The 23,467-nt window shown below is 36.6% G+C and overlaps 1 protein-coding gene across 1 annotated transcript in view; it reads right to left on the bottom strand.

The window, feature by feature from the left end:
- Positions 1-23,467, bottom strand: part of rnf17 (ring finger protein 17) — a 43,797-nt gene that overhangs the window by 15,191 nt on the left and 5,139 nt on the right. Inside the window, exons 2-15 of the mRNA XM_084122691.1 lie at positions 21,108-21,223; positions 16,583-16,680; positions 16,333-16,417; positions 16,111-16,191; positions 15,718-15,821; positions 15,435-15,603; positions 14,937-15,013; positions 14,718-14,792; positions 12,900-13,072; positions 12,678-12,782; positions 12,397-12,555; positions 7,181-7,352; positions 2,309-2,435; positions 1,867-2,033 (exon numbers count right to left, since the gene is read on the bottom strand). Of these exons, the coding sequence (XP_083978817.1) occupies positions 1,867-2,033; positions 2,309-2,435; positions 7,181-7,352; positions 12,397-12,555; positions 12,678-12,782; positions 12,900-13,072; positions 14,718-14,792; positions 14,937-15,013; positions 15,435-15,603; positions 15,718-15,821; positions 16,111-16,191; positions 16,333-16,417; positions 16,583-16,680 (1,592 nt within the window). The 5' untranslated portion in view covers positions 21,108-21,223. The remainder of the gene's footprint in view (positions 1-1,866; positions 2,034-2,308; positions 2,436-7,180; positions 7,353-12,396; positions 12,556-12,677; positions 12,783-12,899; positions 13,073-14,717; positions 14,793-14,936; positions 15,014-15,434; positions 15,604-15,717; positions 15,822-16,110; positions 16,192-16,332; positions 16,418-16,582; positions 16,681-21,107; positions 21,224-23,467) is intronic.

Genomic DNA, 23,467 nt, shown 5'->3' with positions numbered 1-23,467 from the left:
CATTTAATTTCTTTCTTGAATGCTACTGTTAAAAACACCTACTGTAGCTGAAAAAATAAAGCACTGTTTACTTCATTTGTATATTATGTTGTGTAATGTTTATCTTTGCTCTTATTTTTTAATAACAAAGAAAAGAATGAAAAACATTTTTATCTATGCCACTTTGGCCTAAATGTCTGCCATTCTTTTTTTATTTAATATTTTGTTTTAATTCCTTGTAAGGTTTTAATTCCTTTGTTTTAATTCCTTGTTTTGTTCCTTGTAAGGCTTTTAAAATTGGGATATTAGTTTGGCTGTAATGCTCAGTCACTTGCAAAATAGTTAAACCAACATGAAAAAGAATGGTGATAAAATCGTGAATCGTAATTTTTCTGAAAAAAATCGTGATAATTTGCCATATCGCCCACCCCTACTCTGATCTTCTATAAAGTTCGAAAAGGTTGAAGGAAAGGGCAATCGTGGGCTTCATTGTATAGCAGGGGTATTCAATTAAAGTTACAAGATGTCCGGTCTCTATATTTCCTTCCCAGCGGAGGTCCGGACAATACTGTTTTGGAACAGTTATACATTTCCATCGAAGCAGCTGTAGTACTTTGTAAAAGAAAATAAAAAAACCTAAACACTCAAAATAGTCAAAGATGAGAATCTTGGGCCCACAGAGCCAATACAGTGATGTCAAAGATTTTTTACCAAAAATGTATCAAAAAAGTAAATGTATTTATAAAAATGTATGTATAAAAAGGTAAGATGAGATGTTTTAACAGGCTAATTTGTTTTTGATTATTTAGACACCTACCAGCATGGAACATAGAAGGCCTTGGGACTGAACATACTGGGGCTGCAGGGTTTACCTCTTAAGAAAAGTATGGACCATTTTTATACTTTGCTCAAAGCAATAAACACTAAAAACAAACAATGTACATAATCTAATAATCATAACTCATCATGAGAACAAAAAGTAATTTAAAAGATTTTTTGTCTTTCCTTGCCATCTCTTAATAGTTTTCCAAATTCTAACATTGTCTATTATGAAATGCTCTTCATGTGCTGGAAAAGCATAGACTTTTGGCTCTAGATAAAAATATTATAGATAGGGTTGGGTACCGATACGGAACCGGTACCCATGTAACCGGACCGAGTCAAAACACAGATTTCGGTGCCACTTAAATGCCTCAGCTGTCGGTTGAAATATTTGCAGTTTGAAATGTAGTAGGTCTATATATTCAATAAAAGAAACTCGCTTACTGACAAACCGTTGCTTTCAAATGCTCACGTGCACTTTGCGAAGAGTGCTTGCGGCGTGCGACTGTGTGCAACTCCATGTAAACGGTTTATGGACTTGCACCTCAAAAATCTTTTATGAATTAAATGTAAACAGTCATCTTAAGGGATTAGACAGACAGGACAATCATATGATGTGTCAAAATAGAGCTGTACATTAGTGTGAACGTGGCCAACAGTCTATGATGTGGCCTATTAGATCTCCCGCTGCCTAAGATGTCATAAGTAATAATAAAACAGCAGCAAAGCCAAGAAAAAATTAATAAATCACTCACTGCTCTTGACTTGAAAACATTCAGATACTCAACGCACTCTTTGTTTATTGCTTGTCATTTGTCCTGTCATGATAATTAAATAATGAATTATTGCACTCTTTTATACAGTACAAGGGGGAGTCATAGACCAAAAGAAACAGACAAGCACGAATTAAGTTTTCGTGCAATATATTAAAAGTCTTATAAGAGAATAAACATACACAACAGAAGATTGTGACTCTCGGAATCGGATTGTGAGGTGCCTAAAAATTCCCACCTTTAGTGTGCTGTAAGGATGAATTTAACAGCCCCAGATGTGACTATTACACACCTGGCCAGTTCCATGAACACCAGATGCTCCCGCAGAGACACCATCGCCGTTTTCCTCATATCCACTAACAGGGTGTCTCCGTCCTGACCGAACACCTGCATCTCCACAGCCTCAGAGCCTAGCAGTCTTCTCATCTCGTCACTTGCCTCTGAAGTCCACCCTTTCACCTGATACACATAAAAACACAAACAACACATCACTTTTCCATGTCTTCTCAGTTATCAATTGTGCCTGGAGACAAGCCACGCTCAAACAATTAATATTCTCTAATAGCATCCATAAAACAGAAATAGATATGAAACAGAAGTTTTAAGTACCCATATGAATAACTTCCTCTGGTTGAAATGTGAGAAAACTTGTTTTAACATGTATTTTGTGCACTCAATTACAACACTAATAATTGCTTGTGTTGTTAGAGTAAATACATCTCCACAGCTCTTACCAGGTCTGAAGGAATAATATCTTGAAGGGAACATTTGATGGCCAGAGGAGCCCAGCCATTTATTTCCAACAGAGCAGCTGCATCAGGTCTCCGCAGACACTCATTCAACGAGCTTAAATCTCCATCACTAAGACACACAAAAAGAAAACATGATTTGCAAACAGATCAATCTCAGTCAACTCTAATGCCATGAGCAGATTCACTATTTGAAGATACAGCAACATTCAGGTCCAGATCCAGAAATGCACACAACTAACTAACAAATAAAGAGGATTTTAAGCCTTTAAAAATGACGACAAAAGGCTGTTGTGGTGAATGAATTTACCTAAGTGTTACAATGAGGTCAGCAGGAACAAAAAATAGGCCATATTCAGTAACCAATGTAACTAAACAGCGTTGAAACAGGAAGTGAACTGTCAAGAGAATGTCAAAATAAGGGTCCACATAACAGAACATAAACCTTACAATAAGCTTGTTAGGCTATTGTTTTATGTATAACAGTTAGTTCCGATCCTCGAATCTCCATTGACCGGCGCTGACGTCATTCATGGGAAATACCCTTAAACGTTAAAAGGATAATCCAAAGATTTCACTTTCCTTGGACACAGCAACTAGAGGTGTGCACGAACACTCGCTGTGTAATTATTATTCTAAAAATTAAAATACTATTTGAATATTACTACGTTGCTTTGCTGGCTGGAAATGCAGTAAATCCATGATAAATCCATGATAAATCCCAAGCACTAACTCACAGTCATAATTAAATGCAATGGGTGGAGCGTGTTTATTGTATTTGATCACAATGTCGTTGTCTGCTTCGCGAAGTTTGGAATTACTTAATGAAAATTATCTTACAAAATGGAATTACTTTTAATCAAATAAATTCATGAAACAGAGTTATCATAATATCACCACCACAATGAGAAAATCGCATGAAATCCAAACACCAGTCAAATGAGGAAAGAAAGCTGTCCATTACTGCATTCACGACAGGTAAGCGCAGCTGTACCCCGAGTGAGCCAAGATGATACCTTATCAGATAGCAAAATGTTTTTGAGACACGCTTCCTTTAAGTTTCGTTGAGGGAGACAGGTTTAAGAACAGAAAACACAAAGTGCTGTTAGAAACTTGGCTTAGCACACCTTTATCTTTGTGTCTCAGCAATGTCCGTCAGCGCAGTATTCACTCAAGCATATGGATATTAGAGATGCACCGATTGATCGGTTGGTGACCGGAATTGGCCGATTTTCACGTGATCGGCCATGACCGGCGACCGGCCGATCAGTCTGACATATGCCGTTTTTATGCTGGTCAAATGCACTCGGGCACCACATGATTAACATCGCGCAACATCAGCATCACATGTGTAGACGGAACGCACATGTAGGAAACAGAGCATGTGAGCGGAGCGGAGTGGAGAAAGCATCTTTCTGAAGAATCCGCTCCATGCCGCTCGCTCAACACAGAATGCACTTTGGTGATTTGCTAGTTCGAGACAGTCTGTAAAATAGCTAAGCACGAATGGAGCAATAGGTCATGGAGTTCAAATATTGTTTTAGTGAAGTTGCAAGCCTTATACATAAATGCACAGTAAAAATCAAAGTTAAGAACGAGCAGGGAGAAGAAATTGGAGTGTGGAGAGACAGTGCAAGTTAGCAAAGATTCATATTGGAATCTAAAGCGGCACATTGGCAGAAAGCACAAGGAAAGTGCAGCAAAAGGTGAGCTATAGGCCTACGATAATAAATCCGATAAATATGTAAGGTAGCTATTGTGTTGTACCCCACTCTTTATCTTAAAACTAATTTTCGCGTGCATGAGATACACGCAGTTTTCACATGCATATGATACACGCAGTTTTCGCGTGCATATGATACGCACTTTATTGCGTGTAATACACACGCATCCCACAAAACTAATTCTACCCAAATGTATAATACATACGTACCCCACACCACTACTAAACCTACTCATGCGTATCATATGCACATAAAACGTAAAAACTAATTTTCGCATATAAATTGCACGATAAACACAATGCGTGCTATAGAGATGCATTTAGGCCCTGTCCCATTTCTCCCCCCTTAAAATTTCCACTTGGTTTTGAGTGCCCTCGAAAGTAAAATGTCCCCTCAACGAGGGGAAGTGGAGTTGAAGATCTTTCCCTATGAAATGGGACACCACTATATGCAAATTATATACATGCACATAACTATCCCAGTTATGATCAGGATATAAGTATCCATAATAATATGCTAGAAATCTAATAAAGTTCAAATGTAAAATAACACAGCATAGTTTATTATAGATAGATTAATGCTCATTAAAGCTAAAGTTATTCATTCAAGAGCTTTTCTCTTTGCCTTTAGTTGTTTTATTCACATTAAAGGTGTAATCATTCGCAGGTTTATTAGACGCTGCCACTTTAAGACCGAATGCAGATCTAATAATACACATTTTCTCCCAACTATTCCACAACTAACTCCCATTTAAGACATAAACTGTGTTAAAGTGAATCTCCAAACCGGTCATTTAGCCATATTTGTGTCTGTATTTGATCGTTTAGACGCGCACATGAAACCCAAAGTATAGTTTGCTTGTCTAGTTGCAGTCCGTTTCCGAACGCGCGCCGCCATGGGAACAGGGTCAACGTCTCTTGCGCGGATCATTGTGCTTATAATAGCTCTTTTTACAATCAAACACCTCCCGCAATTTATAATCAGCAGACACTGCATTTTACAACAATCACTGATTGTGCTCAGTGCTGTTTGGGTTTAACGTTAGGGAGAAGTGAAGAAAAAGATGAAGCACTAGACGAACGTGGCTAGTTTTTAATAGTTTTACCTCACGTCTTCTTTTTATAATAATTGGAAGCCAACATCGAAAATAAAATTAGATGAATTACCCAGATAAGATGTATATTTGATGGGCAGACTCTCTCGAAGCACTCGGCAGATATCAACATCGTATAGATAGCTTCGTGAAATATTTTCTAACATTAGTGTTCAGAACTTTACAGTCCATTGGATGTGCATCAAACTAACATATTCCAACATATTTAGAAATTTTAACATGCTTATTTGCGAAAATATACTTACAATTCAATTGTTCCTTTCCAGCGGTGTCCGCAATCTTGTTTAAAAAATTTTACCGGCTTGCTGAGCCCGCAAGGTATCCTGGGTAATTTCATCTTCCACTTCGTTTTAAGCCTGCATCGGACCGCACTATGTTTTGAGGGTTGATTTTAAGGGGAGAATAGCACTCCCCCTTGCTCTTTAGAGTATTGGGACACCCCTTGCTCTTTAGAGTATTGGGACACCCTACCCCTACACGAGAACGCGCAAAAACAAGGGTTAGGGCAGAAATCTAGGGTAAGGGGAGGTATTGGGACAGGCCCTTAGTGTGACCAGGTTGCATTATGAAATAAGATTTCCTTCCCATGAATTTAAGAATTTGTTCTCTCATTTAGGCTAAATCATGGCCATAAATTAAATTTGTTCTCTGGTTTTAGTAAATTATGGCCACGCTGTTTAAGTAATTAAACAAGGTTTTAAACGTTTTATTAAAACAAGGGAACAAACTATTACAACGTGGCCATGCACGATTTACTAAACCTAATTGTGTGTTCGCTTTAATTAAAATGAGGAAACAAATTATTAAAACATGGTGGTGTTGGGTTTGATTAATGAATTGTTAATTCATTATGCAATCATCATATCAGTGCATCTAAAAATAACCTATATAGCCATAACCAACACACTAATATTATTTATGAGCATGATAATCCAGATGTGTTTTGTGGAGTTCTTTATACATTTCATCTTGTTTGTTTATGTGCCCGTTTTGCAATGGCAGTTATGTTCACTGAAATAAAATAACATAATATAATATATTTTATTTAATATTTTATATTCCACCAAATCAGCTTATCTTTGTAAAATGACACAGCTTTTTAAATATCTAAATGTACACTCTTAAAATCAGTCAATCAAGCATTATTTAATGATAGAACTTTAGTGATTAGAACTAAAACTTGATAATCATGCATGCATGCATATTTGTAATTTTAACTGAACTTAGGACTGGTGGTGGTGCTTAAGATATTGTTGGTCATTCAGTGTTTCTGTAAAAAAATAGATAATAGTAATTCATAATAGTTATTATTAAAAGATAATAATCCTACTACTAATAATGACAATATATAACACATGAGCTGCTGGGTTCATGAATGTTAATCACGTTGTCGGCGTTCGCTCGAACTGATTTGCTGAAATTAAAACAGGGATGAGTGCCATCCAATGAGATTGCCATTTGCGCATTAGTTCCGCCCACTCTCAGAGAAAATGGCATATCTTCTGAATAATTCCAGATGAACTCAGGAATTTTGACAGGAAAATACAAACAAGTATATGGTTTACATGTAGCGCGTCGATTTTGCGTGGTATGTAATACTCTCGCTCTCTCTCTTTGCGTGTGTGAGAGAAACCCAAGAATTTACGGTAAATACAGGTATGCTGAGCTGAATTTGAAATATTAGTACAGATCGCTTGACAGAGAGCGAAACTCTCAAGGGCTCAGTCAGTGTTCAACGAGTATCTATGTATATCTAAATCTATGTATATATAAATATATCTATGTTAAACTTGTACTTGGCATCTAACACACACAACGGAATTTATTAGCCAATGGCTAATGATAGACATTATTTAGTCACCCAGAGTGAAATTTACTCGCATATGCGAGCGATTTACTCGCATTGTAGGGGGTTGCAGTATTACAATATTGTGGTTATAGCAACAGCCCTAATGACAACCTCTTTTTTTTTTTTTTTTTTTTTTTACAGTGCTTAAACATACACCATTTAATTCTCACCTTGGGATTGAGAAGCCCTTGGAGAAGCCATAGTCCTGAAAGTAAACAGATAGACGGGAGACTTCTAAAGCAAGGCATTTGGTCACACTCTGGAAACGCTCTTTATGAAAGAGCTCAGTCACTGTTACTCTACACCACACATCCTCCTTCCAATAGACAAAGATCAGAGAGCCTGTGAACACACACACACACCATATGCAAGGTGACTTTCATTCATTTGTTTTCATTTTTTATGAAGCTGTGTGTTGTTGACATCCATACAATTATAACAATTTTTTTCTTTCCATTTGCAAAAATACATTAAGACAATGTTCATATCATAATAAGGCTTAATTTTTAAAAGGCTACCTGCTGACAAAAACCCTCTCAGTTGGTGGCAAAAACTGTGCAACTACATACTTGACCATACCTTGCACATTGGTCAGAGCTGAGCGTGTGTTTTCATCAGCTGAAAACATTGTCAACAAAAAGCGTTCAGCACTTGCTGCAGATCAAGTTGACCATCTGGTGTTTTTGACGAACAATGTGTGTAGTGAGTAGAAGTGGATTGTTTCTGAATGGCAGTTTGCTATTTTGTGTTCATGTGTTGATGCACTTACAGTTTTATGCACTATTGTAACCTAATTTTCCTTGCATGCACATTAAGGAAATTACATTTTATTTAAGAACAATGGTTTCAAAAGTAAATGCACTTTAAAAAGTGAATGTCACTTAAAAGATTTCAATAAAAGATGCAATACCTGATTTGGTTTATATTTGCTTACTGCGCTGGTTTGCGCCCCCTTGTGGGCATAGGAGACAATACAGTACTTTTTTCCTCTAACTTGAATATAATTTGAATTTTGCTAATATTTAAGAAAGAAATTCGAATTTAGCTTATCAGCCATTTTGACAGCCTTATATCATAATGCCATAATATAGAACACAGTCACAATACTGGTAGCTGATTGGTCAATACAGCATTTCAGATGTGCTAAAATACACAAAGTAACAGCTAAGACTAGAGGTCGACCGATTCATCGGTTTTGCCAATATATCGGTACAGATAGATTCAGTAAAATTATTCAATTTAATTAAACAATCTAATAATAATACAATTACACAAACAATAATAATTTAAATTTAAATTCAGTCATTTTTCGGTTTTCACCCAAGTGCATCCAGAATTTTCAGTTTTGGCCCAAAATTTTCATTTCGGTGCATCCCTATTCTTATTGAATCAGTTGCATCAGCTCAAATCAGCACTATATGAACTGCAGGTTAAAGGTGTTGCATGTATGCAATACTAGTGGCAACTAGCAGAATTACAAAAATAAAGCTTTTTTTCAAACAATCTTGCATGCTCCCCTATTTCACGCTTCGCACCTCCACCAACTCAGTATCGTTTTATTAAATGCATATCAGCATCTATGGCTATCTTCATGGCAAAAACTGAATTACAAAAATACAAGATTTTATATATAGATTTCAACTCAGATCAATATTTCGTGTCTAATTATTTACTTATGTGGCAAGTAGCTGTGTAATAAGCGTGATAATGTACATGGTTTTTAAATAAATTAATAACTTACATCTTCACCGTCACGCTTAGTAACACATACAGCTGTGACCTCACCACAGTGCAACACTGAAAAGGGACCCTCTCAAACAGTGTCGCGCCGCATTCTGAACGTTGTTTAAGCGACGTACCGGTATTGCGGTATATTAAAAATTAACAAAAATAAACACTGGTATTCGGTATACCGCTCAGCACTATAATAAACCCATCCAACATATCTATCTGCACTGGGCACATATTTTGACATGACGCATCACAGCTGTGAGAACCAACAAGTCTAGTTTTGAATACATGCTAAAACAGTAACTAATTCAAAGCTGCCTACATTGGACACAAAGTAAACATTATAAACTTGAACATTTATCTTTCTGAACAGGTGCATGGTGATGCTGTATGGTACTAAAGCATCCATTGTAGCACGTATCATCACAATGACCCGTTCGATTTGGCATGTTCATAACCGGTTTAATTTTTAACCCTCTGGGGTCGACAAATTTACAGACATTTACAGACTTAAGAAAAATGAAAAAATAAACTGTAAAATATCTTTTTATGTTAGCCAATACAAACATATTTATAGAAAACAATGAATAGACAGGAGTCCAATAATAGCAAAACAAATCACTTATTCTAAAAAGAAAATCAAGTATAAGTTAGACGAATCCGACATATAATGAGGGCTGTATTAACAGTAAAACGTCCATCATTTAACAAATTTTAAAAACACGGATGGATAATACAAAATGCTTTCAGACATTTTGACAGAAAAAAACACAAGCAAGAACAAAATTTAAACTTAGCCTGTCAATTTTCATTGTACAATTATCTTCTCTCTCTGCGTGCGCGTCCGTTTATGAGAGAAAGCTCGCACAGCACTGATACAACGGTACTTTTTAATCCATAAGTAACTAACGCGCTAGTTTTCATACAAAATAAATATGTAACATAATTAGGTACTTCAGTTATTAATACAATAATGTAACATATGCAGGCTACGTTTCTCAACACTGAGAATGAATAAATAAACGCCTGTTTCTCCAGACTCGCGCTTATCAGTAATCCACAAATCACAGCACTTTCATAATCACTAAGCCATAGCGATTTCAAATTTATTTAGATTTATTGTTCCGCATTACTTGAGCATTTTATAATTTGCATGGCTGAATGAGGTCTTCTTATCTGAGGGGCCATGAAAAACGGAGTATTCATAATTAAGATAATCCATGCGATCACTCCCATGTGATCATCGAATCCAGAGAACTCAATACAATATTTCAACTTTCCACATCCAACCCAGGCCGTTTACCTTCAGGAGTCAGAAGTACCGTGACTAACTGTACTGTCCTCGCTTATGAAATCAGTCAGACAGCGGGCTGCGGGAGTGAAAGGGGGATTCTTTATTGGTATTGATTTTCAGTCTCTTTTTAATGTTAGGAATTACGCATCTGTCAATCATCCCCGCTTGCTATTTGGGGAATGAATCCAGCGCTATGATTGGTCGAACTCTTTTTCTTTTGCTGTTGCTTGATTTGAGGACTGCGCGTGCACAGAGGCGACACCAGGTTTTTGCGTAGTTTAGAGTGACAAATCGTACCAGCGTACTTTGAGGTCAAAATGCGTATCCGCTACGCAAAATGCAAACAGGTTGGCAGGTCTGATTTTTTGTTTTTTCAATAACCATGCATAAACATTCTCTCAAAAATACAAACATGTACATACATGTTGCTCACATATTATGGTAGCCATGTTTGTGCTGAATAGTGTAATGACACCTTTGCCATTAATATATTAATAAGCAACTGAAAAAAGCACAAATGACAGGGCATGTCAAAACATCTCAAGGACCCCAAAAACACCTTAGAACCCTAAGGGTTAAAGGTCTGAATGAGGTGAAATTTGGCTTGCACTTCTGTAACCAAAGCTGAATGTCTTTTCCCATGCAACGCGTCAGCCATGGTCAGAGAATGCATTTTAACATAAAATCTGAAAACAATTTTAAAATGCTAATTTTAAAGGAACACGCCGACTTTTTGGGATTTTGGCTTATTCACCGTATCCCCCAGAGTTAGATAAGTCCATACATACCATTTTCATCTCCGTGCGTGCCGTAACTCTGTCTGACGCACCCACCGCTAGCCTAGCTTAGCACAAAGACTGGAGGTAAACAGCTCCAGCTAGCATACTGCCTAGAGTATGACATCCAGCCCTAACCGAGACCTGGCCCGTGGTGTTCAAGCCCTAATCCAGCCCCAGCCCGAACCTGACCCGAGACCAACATCAATATCACTTTGAGCTCTCTCTGAGCTGACACACACACACACGCTACTAGGTACAATTTTATTATAGGCCTCAAACATAACTACCACCACTGACAATTATGCCCACAAATATTAATACAGACTGTCCATTACAGAGAAGCATAAGCATGCAGTAGAGAATATTATATAGCCAAATGTGATCCAGCAGTAAATAAAGATTTACAGCCTACCTTTTTTGATGTCAAGTAACTTTACTGAAGAACAACGTTTCAAAGAACTCTTCGCCAACTGGCTAACGTTAAATAATAATAAAAATATAATAAAGAGAAAAAAAATCCGTTGAACTGAGTAGGCTCATTCACTGTTTATTCGCGATCGTGAAGAAAAAGAATAGCATCCACTGTTGAAGGCTTCAGGCTCGGTAATCAAATCAAAACTCTTTCAAAATGCAGCTTTTCCTGAAGTATTGGGAACTTTTAGTAACTCCTTACGCTCTAACTTCTCCATGATGCTCTGCATGGTCAACTGTCACCTAATGCATTGCACGCGCGTCGCGTTACTCATGTGATCGCATATTGCGTTGCATATTTGTAATATTATCAAAATAACAATATTTCATACATTAGCCTGCGCACTGCACGTATATTATGGGCACGATGAAAGGAGAAAAGCTAAATGAGCCCGAGTCCGACCAAAGCCCAATCTGTAAAAATAAAAAATAAAAAATGACTGCTCCCAATAAGTGACAAAATAACGCCAACATTTTCCTATTTACATGTTGTGATTTGTATAGTCACAGTGTGTACAAATAACATGGTCACATATTCTCAGAAGGCGAAGCACTGCTACTTGGGCGGAGTGATTTGCTCGCAGCGCCTGAGAAGCCCCGTGGTGAGGAGCAGAGTTCGCTCAGAACTGGAGTAAATCACTCCGCAGAAGTAGCAGTGCTTCGCCTTCTGAGAATATAGTTCCCAGTATGTATACGGTTAGAAGATGGTTGTGTCTCATGTGACCTTGTTATTCGTACACGTTGTGACTATACAAATCACAACATGTAAATAGGAAAATGTTGGCGTTATTTTGTCACTTATTGGGAGCAGTATGCTAGCTGGAGCCGTTTACCTCCAGTCTTTGTGCTAAGCTAGGCTAGCGGTGGGTGCGTCAGACAGAGTTACAGCATGCACGGAGATGAAAAAGGTATGTATGGACCTATCTAACTCTGGGGTATAAGGTGAATAAGCTGAAGTCCCAAAAAGTCGGCGTGTTCCTTTAAACGGTGAATCCAAATATTGTAGCAGAAAAATTATGATTACTTATGAAGTAAGCGCTGTGTAATCAATACTAACAAAAAACGATAAATACACAACCATCATTAACATTAAGGGATTACATGCACATACCCGTCTTGATTTCATCAGTGCACGTGAAGTGGCAATTCTCTCCTGAGCAGAATTCGTTGATCTTTTTGGCCAACTTTTGGCCTGCCTTGTGTTCGAACAAATAGCGTACGTAGAAATGTCCAGGGTTCACAATGTGTGTTACCAGTGCATAGTGCACCACTACAGAAGAAAAAACAAACAAACAAACACGTTTGGCACAAAATGCACTTCAATAACACAAGGAAAAAGGGAGTTGTCTTGTTTTTTCATTCTTCTGATTAACCAACAAATGAGGCACATACTTTTAGGTTGTTGAGTTGAGGACTTTTCAAAATGCTGCCTGCGATATTTTCTAAGTGCTCTGTTCCGTTCATTGCACCTTGGTTCAGCAACCGGATAACTGCGTGCTAAAAAAACATGCTCAACATATTAAACATTTTATAAAAACATAAGAAAATGCTCAGTAAATAATAAAAAAATAACCATCACTATCACTATTTTTACCCAGCCCTGAAAACACACACCTATTTCCACTTTCTCTGTTCCTGTATCTGTATCCTCCATAAAACTTGGGCTGTGTGTGCTTTGTTTTTTGGGAATGGGGTCTGCATTTCTCGGAACAGACTGACTGGAGCTGTCCCAGACTTCCTCAGCACTTTTCACATGTTGGAAAGGCTCCACAGTAACTTCTTTGATACTGGCATGTAGAGATGAAACGTTATGAAAATTTCATATCATGATTATAGTGACCAAAGTTATAATGATTATCAATATTATCACGGTTTTAAAAATGTTTCAAAAGAACTGCAACACACTGAAAACATTTACAAATTTTATATTTGAAAAATCAACAAACAACAAATAAAATGACCAACTATGCACTTCTTTTAAGCTTAAACATTAAAGCTGCAGTATGCTTCTTTTTTTTTTTCACATTTACAATGTATATGAGCGAGTAAATCATGAATCCATTTTCCAAACCATGTTTTTGTATTATTATACTACGGTACATATAATAAGGTTTTATATTCTGACTATTTTAGGCTGGTACGGGTTGTAAAACTGCAGAGTAGCCCAGTACCTGTGCGATTCATCAGACATAAACAGAGAGAGGTAGCTCCGGCTACAATGTTCTTCCGCAAGACGCATGCAAATGTTACATACTGCAGCTTTAAATTATATGACCGTCGTCAATAGCAACGCATTATTATAACAGCACGCACATCCATGTCTCTTGTATCACCGCGGATGAGCTCTCTCGTTTCATTCTGCAACTTGCAGTCTTGTGTCTCAGTTTTTTATTGTTTTGAAAATGAAATCAGAGGACTGTAGTATTAACACTACTATAATATTGTTGTAGTGATCGTCTTGTCCTGACGATTGTTTTGTACACTGTAAAAAATGGATTTATAAATGGGTAAGATTTTAAAACATCTCAGTTACACAATCTCATCATTTGGCTTCAGAAGGCTTTTATTAACCCCCTAGAGCCATTTGGAGTTCTTATATAATGGATGGATGCACGTTTTTGAGCTTCAATCTGTTGGTTGCAATCCACTGCCATTATAAAGCTCGGAAGCGTCAGGGTGTTTACTCCGATTGTATTCGTCTGAAAGAAGAAAGTCATATACACCTAGGATGCTTGAGGGTGAGTAAATCATAGGCTAATTTTCATTTTAAAGTGAACTACACCTTTAATAGTCTTGTTTGAAATTGTTTGTTCGCTTGGTTCAAAGCCACTTGCTATGAAAATTTTTTTTTGCGGAAGCTTTGCGTTAATTAAAAGTGAGATAATAAACTTTCTACTCAAAACAATATTTTGTGTCCAATTATTTCCCCAACTTAATTTTGCTATTGAGGTAAAAGTTAATTTACCTTGCGTTTGATATAAAAGAGGGTGGTGGTCATGAATATGATTTGAAGTGTTTTCCCTTTTGCAGTGACTTTCTTTTTACATGTTCTGCAGACAGGGGGACCATCATCCTCTCATAAGTTTCCCACAGGAAAAAGGCAAAAGGCAAAATATGACCACACCTCATATTTGGTCCTCTTAGAAGGCTGAAATTCTCCTGAGCGCTGTCTTCTCATACAAAAAACGTTTCATTTGTGCGCCTGCGTCAGACTAATGATGCCAAGACAGGATTTACCGCACATTTACAAAATCGCGATAATCAAACACGGTTTTCATGATAATTAAATTTTAACCGATAATACTAATCGTCAGGACATTTTATTGTGAAACCGGTCATTGTTTCATCCCTAATGACATGATAATAAAATGACAAAAATCATGTCAAGAGGTTTTACACGCATTGAATAAAGCACATTCTATAAACACTTACCAACCATCATCGACATCTGTGATTTTAAGACAGTTTCTCATACTTTCAGTAAGATTGTCTATCTGAAGACTGCACCTATAAATAAAAAACAAAATTAAGAGTAAATTATTCCCTTTCTTTTTGTAAGCATGTAAAAACAGCAGAGCTGTGTGCATTCATTTTGTGACTATTAATTGCATTCTGGAGCTCCGAAACTAATTGTGTACGATGGTCATCTACCTGAGTCCTGAACGCAATGACAGACAGCTCATGTCATATGACTCAACATCCACTGGAATTTGTAGAGTCTCCAAAATCTTAAAACAATTAAAAATAAATATAGCAACAAATTTGAGAGAAGGTTTAAGATACTACTGTGTTGCCTTAGAAACGGAATGTCTTATTTTAAGATGTATAAAAAAAAATTATATATACATACAGTATCTGAAATAAATCTGATAAAAATGTTTGTTTGAGGTGGAATGAATGTAGAATGAACAAAAAAAACAAAAACATTTAAGAACAAAAGCACACTAGGTAACAAGGATTATAATAAAATTACACTTCACCCACACAAGAGAAGTTAGAGCTTTCACAAAATTCAGAGTTTCTAACTACTAGCTACTAACTATCTTACTTGCCTTAGTTCCTAGAATTTAAAACTAAACTTAATTAATTAAGTCATTGAGATCATTTAACATTAAGCAGAACTCTGTATGGCGTCTAGTACAGCGTTACCTTGTCTAGGTTGCAATAGGTCTCCAGAGAAGGAACCTGACGAACGTGTCGAGCTTTCTGGATGGCTGTGCGCAGATCTTTTACCTGCTTTTCGATCCTCTTACACTCATTCCAACCATCCGTGAAGAGATGATCAACAGCGTTCAATTTTGACACCAACGTACTCCGTCTACAAATTCCACAAAGTTCTTGATGAGAAGCATTATTTGCCAAGTCTGGGACCTATAAAACTCCACAGAATTTTTCATCTCAGTTTGTGCCTCTAAAAATTGTTTCCACATACCTTTTCAGCAGAATGCTCTTTACTTTGTTAATGGCCTCATCAATTTCTCTGACAATTCGAGTTCTTTCTTTTTTCAGCTGAGCATGAATACCATTGGCAAGAGTCTTAAAATACACAAAACACAAGCTTCACAAATCAGCAATATCGCATATATTATTCAAGAGGTTTAAAATCACCATGAAATCATGAATGGCAAAAGACAATGTTTATTATAAATTTATCTCTACACATTAATTATTAAAAAACGTGTCTATGTAATCTTTAATCAAAAACATGAATGTCTCTTGTAACATCTCAACAAAAATCAGTTGCCCAGTCAACTGATTCCTACACAGGAAAACATTCCTACAAAATAAGGTTACAGAAGTTTGTTTGTACAGTTTCTCATTTTACCTGGTGAAGTGTATCAAGTTGATTCAGGTTTTCCATTGCTTTAATGAGAGCTTCATCCAAAACTTTAACTACATCTGGCCTCTACACAAACATACATACACACACATACATACATAACTGAGCTCTAACCTTGAGCTGAGAATATTAAGTGAACCTGATCTCAATGAAAGGATGAGACTATATACTACAGGTCAAAGTCATACAAGTGGAAAGTGTGTGTACCCCTTCAGCATTCTCCTGTGTGTGGACGGCTGCATATGAGGGTGGGCTCCTAAACCTTTGAGATTTCCACCGGTCTCCAGAATGCCTGCTGACAATAATGTTTATTTTGCAATTGCAACTTATTGAACCAATGTTTCATTAAAATATAGTTCTAAAAATGTCTCATGTTTTGCATAAAGTTATGAAAAATATACATAAAAAAAAATATATATATATCAGAATATATCATTAATCTCAGTTTGCTAAATACTCTTTCTTTGTGTTCATCCGTGCTGTATAGATGAGGCCAATGATTCTGCTGTCCACCTCTAACCCATCAACTCCTTCCTCACCAATCAGGGTTTCCATCTATATTAAAACAAACAAAAATACTTCCATAATTAACACCACCAATTTCTTATAATCCCATTGCATAGGAGCATTTAATAAACAGATATTGCTGCTTCAGTAGCACTGCAAACCAAGGGGTTGAATCCCAAATATTTTATTTTAGTAAAGATCCAATCCAATTAAATTTAGAGTCAGGATATGATCAATTTTGTGAATTTATTATATACAATAGTTCATGTGATTGAAGTATAATTTTAAGCTACTTCTCATGGCTCTTTAAAAATGTAATCCCCAACACCTAAAGACTACTAAGTGCATGACATCACTACAGGCTAATTTTAGTGGTTTCCTTAACATGTGAAAATTAACTGAATGCCATTTACTTTGACAAATATGGAGACTATTACACCCCCACTTAACAAATAAGGAAAGAAAAATAATTTAATTACTGACATTTTTGAGGAGTCATTTCAAAGTTTGCTCTCTCTTGCTTTATACTGTACTTATCCGCTCCGTGTCAGGGCTTTTGTATTTCCTACCTACTGTACATGTCTTAAATTGGACATATTTAGGCTTACAACCGTTTCATATTACTATTTTTAAGATTTACAATTAAACATTAGACATCAATTTCTCTAGTATTTCTAACTTGAATACTAATGGTAGACCTAGGCCTGCCTGAAAAACAAGCTCTTTAATTTCTTTTTTCTTTTGAATTTATCTGTACTGTTGCTTGCAACTTCTTTGTTTTGTTTTTTTAAATTACTGTTTACTTGAACAATTACTTTGGAACTTATTATTTTTATAGCTTCTGATAGGGTACTGAAATTTATACAAAAAATTGCCAGGACTGAGAATATTTTTTCCCCCTTTCAATTATTGATACATTTATTTAACGACACAAAACAACTACAAGCCTGTTATTTTATGTCTCTTCTTTAATGGTAAAGGGTATAAAGTTATGTACATCCTTTGTGCAATACCGAAAAGTTGCTGTGTGGCCTTCTGCACCTCTAATAAAGTTAAAAAAGTAAGTTTTGGCAGTTATTATACTGCGGAATAAACAGACAGAGCCATTCGTCTATTCCGAAAGCCTGTGAAATACGTCCATTACAATTAAACATTTTACTACGTGATGTTGGTATTATTGTAAGATGCAAACCAAGGGATTTAATTACTTGGAATGGCAAAAGTTTGTTTAACAAAAACGCCAATAAAGTCATACTTGTCACGGGACTTGAACTGCGTCAAAAAACTGCTTTATCAATAAAGTAGTTTTTCACGTTGAGCTATATCACATAGCGACAAAATATATGAGGTTATTGATGTACAAAATAGGGGTGCACCGATCCGACTTTTTCAGTCCCGATACCGATACCGATGCCTGGGCTTTGTGTATCTGTCGATACCCGATACCGATCCGATACTATAGTTGAATTAATAATAAACTGTATACCTTCCACCTTATACCTTCCTTGAAGAGACTAAAGGCACCAGACTTTACTAACTAAACATAACTAAGACAAAATAACAGATGTATGTAATGTGTTGAATTCTTATTTATTTAAAAAACAATTGTGCATTCAAATCGAAAATAGAATATAATCAAACTTCTTTAAATAAATGTAAAAAAAAAAAAAATGTAGCAGTGGAAACAAAAAAACAGTGTATTGGTCAAACATACAATAGTAATCTGACAGTTTCCAAAAATTGTAAACATGTAAAAATATAAAGTGCAAAGTCCTGCAAACAGGAATTTAAAATGCAACATAGCAGCTGTACCTGAGAATAAAAAAATAAAAAGTTGGTCGAACAACAACTTGATCACACATACAAATAATAATAACCAAACATTGTAATGTAGTGCAGTGTCACACCACCATCACAAACATGACCTGTGAATGCTCACCTAATTAGCAATGGCAAATTTAAATGTCAGTTTTAATTATCATTATGTTTCATATTTTTAAAAATGAAAACAAAAAGAAGCAGGGTTGTGTTTTATATTTCGTGTTGTTATAAATATATGCAGTAAAGATAATCAATGTACGCGTTTGCCTGAACCACATTTATGTGGCCATTAATATGTTTAATTTTTTTTTTTTAAATGAAAAGAGGCAGAGTGGTGTTTTATAACATACTTCGTTTTATTGTTGGCTAAAATATACATAAAGAGATGACCGGAGTAGCCAGAGCGAGCTGAGTGACGCGATCAAGAGCGCTGCTGTTCCATTTGCAGAATAACCGGACTCGCATCCTCTCGTCCTCGGGAGTTCGTTCTCCAAAGTCGAACTTGGCAAGTCCGAACTACCAAGGACGGACGCAAGTCCGAAGTTTGCGTACTTGGTATTGAGAAACGGCCTCTGGCTCGCTCCATGTTGCTTCTAGCATGCGACACACGTGAAGCTGAATGACGTAGGTTCTGCTGCGACGACAAAAAAAAAAAAAAACCTGGATCGGCCCGTGGATCTGTTATTTTTTCCGATCCCCGATCCAGCTATTTTATCAGTATCGCGGCCGATATCCGATCCTAATATCGGATCGGTGCACCCCTAGTACAAAACATTCAAAAGTCTTTAAGTGCTGGGCTCATGTTTTTGCTTCAAGCTTACAAGCTGATAGTCACATTGCATGTACAACACTTGAATGAAATTTCATTGTCAAAATGCATGCTGCTCCTCCAAATATTATACACTACATAATAGCCTACTTCATAAATCACCCAGTCTTTCGATGAAGACGGTTGCTATAAAAAAAGCAAATAAAATTATTTTTGTGAGGAATTTCAAGGCAATTAATAATATTGCGACACGGACAGACAACTCAACTCCGAATTTGCTTTGTAAAATGCAAATCCTGAAACCCATAGAAACTAGGAATTCATTTGTGCATGGCTGTAAAGAAAAAATAATATTTTAACAAATAAAACTACATGCATGCAAGACAACAGAAAACTGACAGACATCTAAACTTTATCTAAACCTGTGTCATTGATGCCAAACAGCTCATCAATAACTGGCTTTTAGGCTTTTGACAAATTTTTGTTAAACGTGGTAACCTACTGCGGTAAATTAACGTTTTACATTAGACTCTGCGCATTTCATGTTTATATTCTAGCCCAAACAAACTTATACCTAAACGCCCTTTGCACTGCACATGGCATATTCAGAAAAAATATCTATTTCATAGCACAAGACTGTTTTATGATCATTTTAAAGCAACACCAAAGCATTTTTCCTCTTCGGTCCCCCTATAGGTTGGAAGCTGAATTGTCCATTACCGCTGTCGTAAATAATTTAGCCTACCAGACCCTACTGTCGCACGCACTCTATTTGTTTATCCAGCACCAGCTTTGGAAATAACAATGTCCACAGACAAGGTAGAGTATGTTGCATGATTTTATAAAAGCATGATGTATTGCGACATCAGAAACGAAGAAAAACAAAATAATGACATTATAACGATTGCCGTAAAGCAAGTCAAATTTGTAGTTTCTTATGTCTCATTCGAACTACAGATCCGCTACCCGATCTGGCAAACTTGCATTGTGCAGTTAAAGCCAATAAAGGGCCGCAAAGCGAATGCAGAAGTGCCGTTCACCCTGTTACGAGTTGATGAACCACTGAAACGATTTTGGAAACATTATTTTAAGGTACAAAAGAATCTTTGGTGTTGCTTTAAAATGTTAAATGTAATGCATACTCTAAATCCATTAAATTCAGGAACACTGAATGAAATTCATCGAAAGACTGTAATCGTGTAATATTCGGGGGAGCAGCATGCATTTTGACGAGAAAATGACATATCTGGCAATTCTGTTGGTTCGTTTGTCCAGTCACAGATACTGTCCAGACAATACGGCTCAGTTTTTCTATGTATCTTGCTCTGTCGAGTGGCAGAAATGATTCTATGTAGGCCATACTGGGTTAAAGCCATTCTTTTCAGTGAGGGGGAAAGGATTGTTTTCCCCCACGCCACGCCCCCAGCTATGACTCGACACCGACCAAGTCTGTAATGTGTCACATTAAAATACCAAGCATTATGTTATTCTCCTGACTTCTGAAAATAGAACATGGAAGAAAATTTGCAGCTCATCATGTCAAACTGACGGATAAGGATTATTTGCAGTGCAACTTTATGATTTGATATAATTTGTTTCAGTCTTTTTGAGTGGAACTTCCCCCAACCGGAAGTGCCTCCCATTGTAGGCTCGTTAGGAAAAAGGTGGATACACTGCTCTTTTACAAAGGATAAAAGCATAGTCAGTGACGAGGGACTGTCAAGCCATGTAGACAAGAACATTATAAAATGCAAGGGGGCCGTATAACGCTAAAAATGCATGTCTTTGGGTGCAACTTTGGGAGAGGAAGAAACTGAAATTTAAGTCGTTATTCACTGACAATATAATTTTCCCCTGGCCTTTTTTCCTCATCCATGTAAACTACCTGACATTCCGGACACGTGATGACTTTCTGAGGTGACTCGAGCGCGCGCAGACATGTGCTGCAAAAGATATGACTGCACAACAGCACGTGCGGGAGATTCCCCACAGCTTCATCTTCTGAAAAATAAAAAGCATAATCCACCAGATTAATAAACCCACAATATTTACATTAGATTTCATAAACCATGACAAATACATAAATGTTTATTATAACGCTTTTCTGGAATTTTCGGTCACGTTGTTTTCAAACATGCGCGTGTAGCATAACGTAAAATACACTTTCGAATTATCATAACATTCAAGTTTAGCTGTTTTTTTTACCGGGTAATGTGTAGGATGCGCCACAGATATTACATGCAACCGCCGTCTCCAACATTTTCCACAGAACTACTTGTGAGAGTGTCTCTCTCCTATCTGACTTTGACCTGTTTCATTAACTGATGAGCTCGCTCGCCAATCGTCCAATCAGAGTTTCTCATCGCTGGGTGTGTCCAATCAGAGCCTTCGTTACTTTTGCATTGCTTGTTTCGGTCAGAGCAGAGCCGTTAAATATGACGGCTCTGGTTTCGATGTGCTATAATCCAATCAGAAGTTCTCTTTTCAATTGAGTGCCGACATCTGAGATGTCACTTGTTCAATAATAAAAAAAAAAGTATTGCATCATTTACTGTAAAATAAAAAAGGTTAAAGTTAATATTTTTGCTATTGTTATCCTATTTTGTTATTGTTAATCGCCATTTTTTCCATTCATAGACACTATTTAATTAATCCAAATGTCAATTTCAACAACCATTATTCTAAATGAACAAAGGTAAAAAAAAGTGTGTGTGTGGTTTAGGTATACCCTACCTCACTGGGACAAAATGTCCCCACAAAGATGGTAATATCCAAAATCCTTGTCCTTGTGGGGACTTTTTTTTTTTGGTCCCCACAAGGAAAACACCTTATAAATCATTTAAGTGTGTGTGTGTGTGTGTGTGTGTGTGTGTGTGTGTGTGTGTGTGTGTGTGTGTGTGTGTGTGTGTGTGTGTGTTTTGTTTTATTTTTTTAATGTAAAAATGCAGAAACTTTTCTGTGATGGGTAGATTTAGGGTTAGAGGACAGAATATACAGTTTGTACAGCATAAAAATCATTAGGCTATGTCTGTGGGATATCCCCATAAAATATGAATTTTGTGAATATAAAAGTGATTTTGGGAGTGAGGCTGGATATTGTTTAATTGATATATGGGTCAGTAACTCTCTCCCCCATTACCATCACAATTAAGGGCAATATATTTACACTGCATGTGCACATTATATAGGCCTATATATAATGGGAATGGGAAGCCTCCAAATTATGGGTTATGGCGGGCAGATCCAGACAAGGGCCTTTGTAAAAATGAGCAAACCCTGAGGGCAGATTCTATGGCCATGAAGTTGTTATATAATAATATTGCTGATTTTTGGAAAGAAGTGAGAACTTCTAATAATTGCAGGATATATATGTACAGATGGAGTTTCTGGAGCAGATAATATTGCAGAGTTGTGGAGACTTTTTTGATTGTGTGCAAAATGAATTATAATGTTGACTACACTTATAATGATATATAATGATTATGACACATGAGGTGTAACAAGCTATAAACAAATTGGCTGACAAAAAAGCAAGTGGTTAGATCATATCTCTGCTGAACATCTTAAAATACGGAAGTAAGAGATTAGCTCCCTTTTAGCTCTTTGTTTTTCTGGTTTTATGATTCATGGTGTTTTACCAGATTCAATGTTGTCTGTTTTGTTAGTACCAGGTATTAAGGACAAAGCTGGTATGTGGGTAGCTTAGATAATTACAGGCCCATATAGCGGTAGCCAGTATTTTGTCTCAAGTTCTAGAGAAAATTGTGCTGGATATGATAAATGTGTTTATTAACTCTACAGATAACCAGTTTGGTTTTAAAGCTAAACACAGTACTGATCTGTGCATGTATGCCTTAAAGGAAATTGTAAATAAGTATAGAGATATAAACTCATCAATTCATATGTGTTTTATTGATGCATCTAAAGCTTTTGATCGAGTTAACCATGAGATTTTTTTTTTTTTAAATGAGACAAAGAGGGGTGCCAGAATATATAAAGAGAATTCTGGTTTATATGCCCACCACATGATGCAAGTAAAATGGGGCAATAAATTCTGCACCTTTAGGGTTAGCATGGTGTGTGACAAGGAGGAATTTTGTCCCTCTTTTTAATCTTTACAAGGATGACTTAAATGCCCGAATACCTGTAAAACTGGTTGTATGGTTGAGAATATCTTAGTGAACCACATTATGTATGCAGATGATCTTGTGGTTTTTAGCCCTAAGTAGTGTCGGTCTCCAACAG

The sequence above is a fragment of the Abramis brama genome (assembly GCF_963993115.1).
Source record: "Abramis brama genome assembly, chromosome: 8".
In the NCBI taxonomy this organism is placed as follows: Eukaryota; Metazoa; Chordata; class Actinopteri; order Cypriniformes; family Leuciscidae; genus Abramis; species Abramis brama.
Note: the sequence above shows the minus strand (reverse complement) of the source record. Positions and strands in the feature narration are given on the sequence as shown.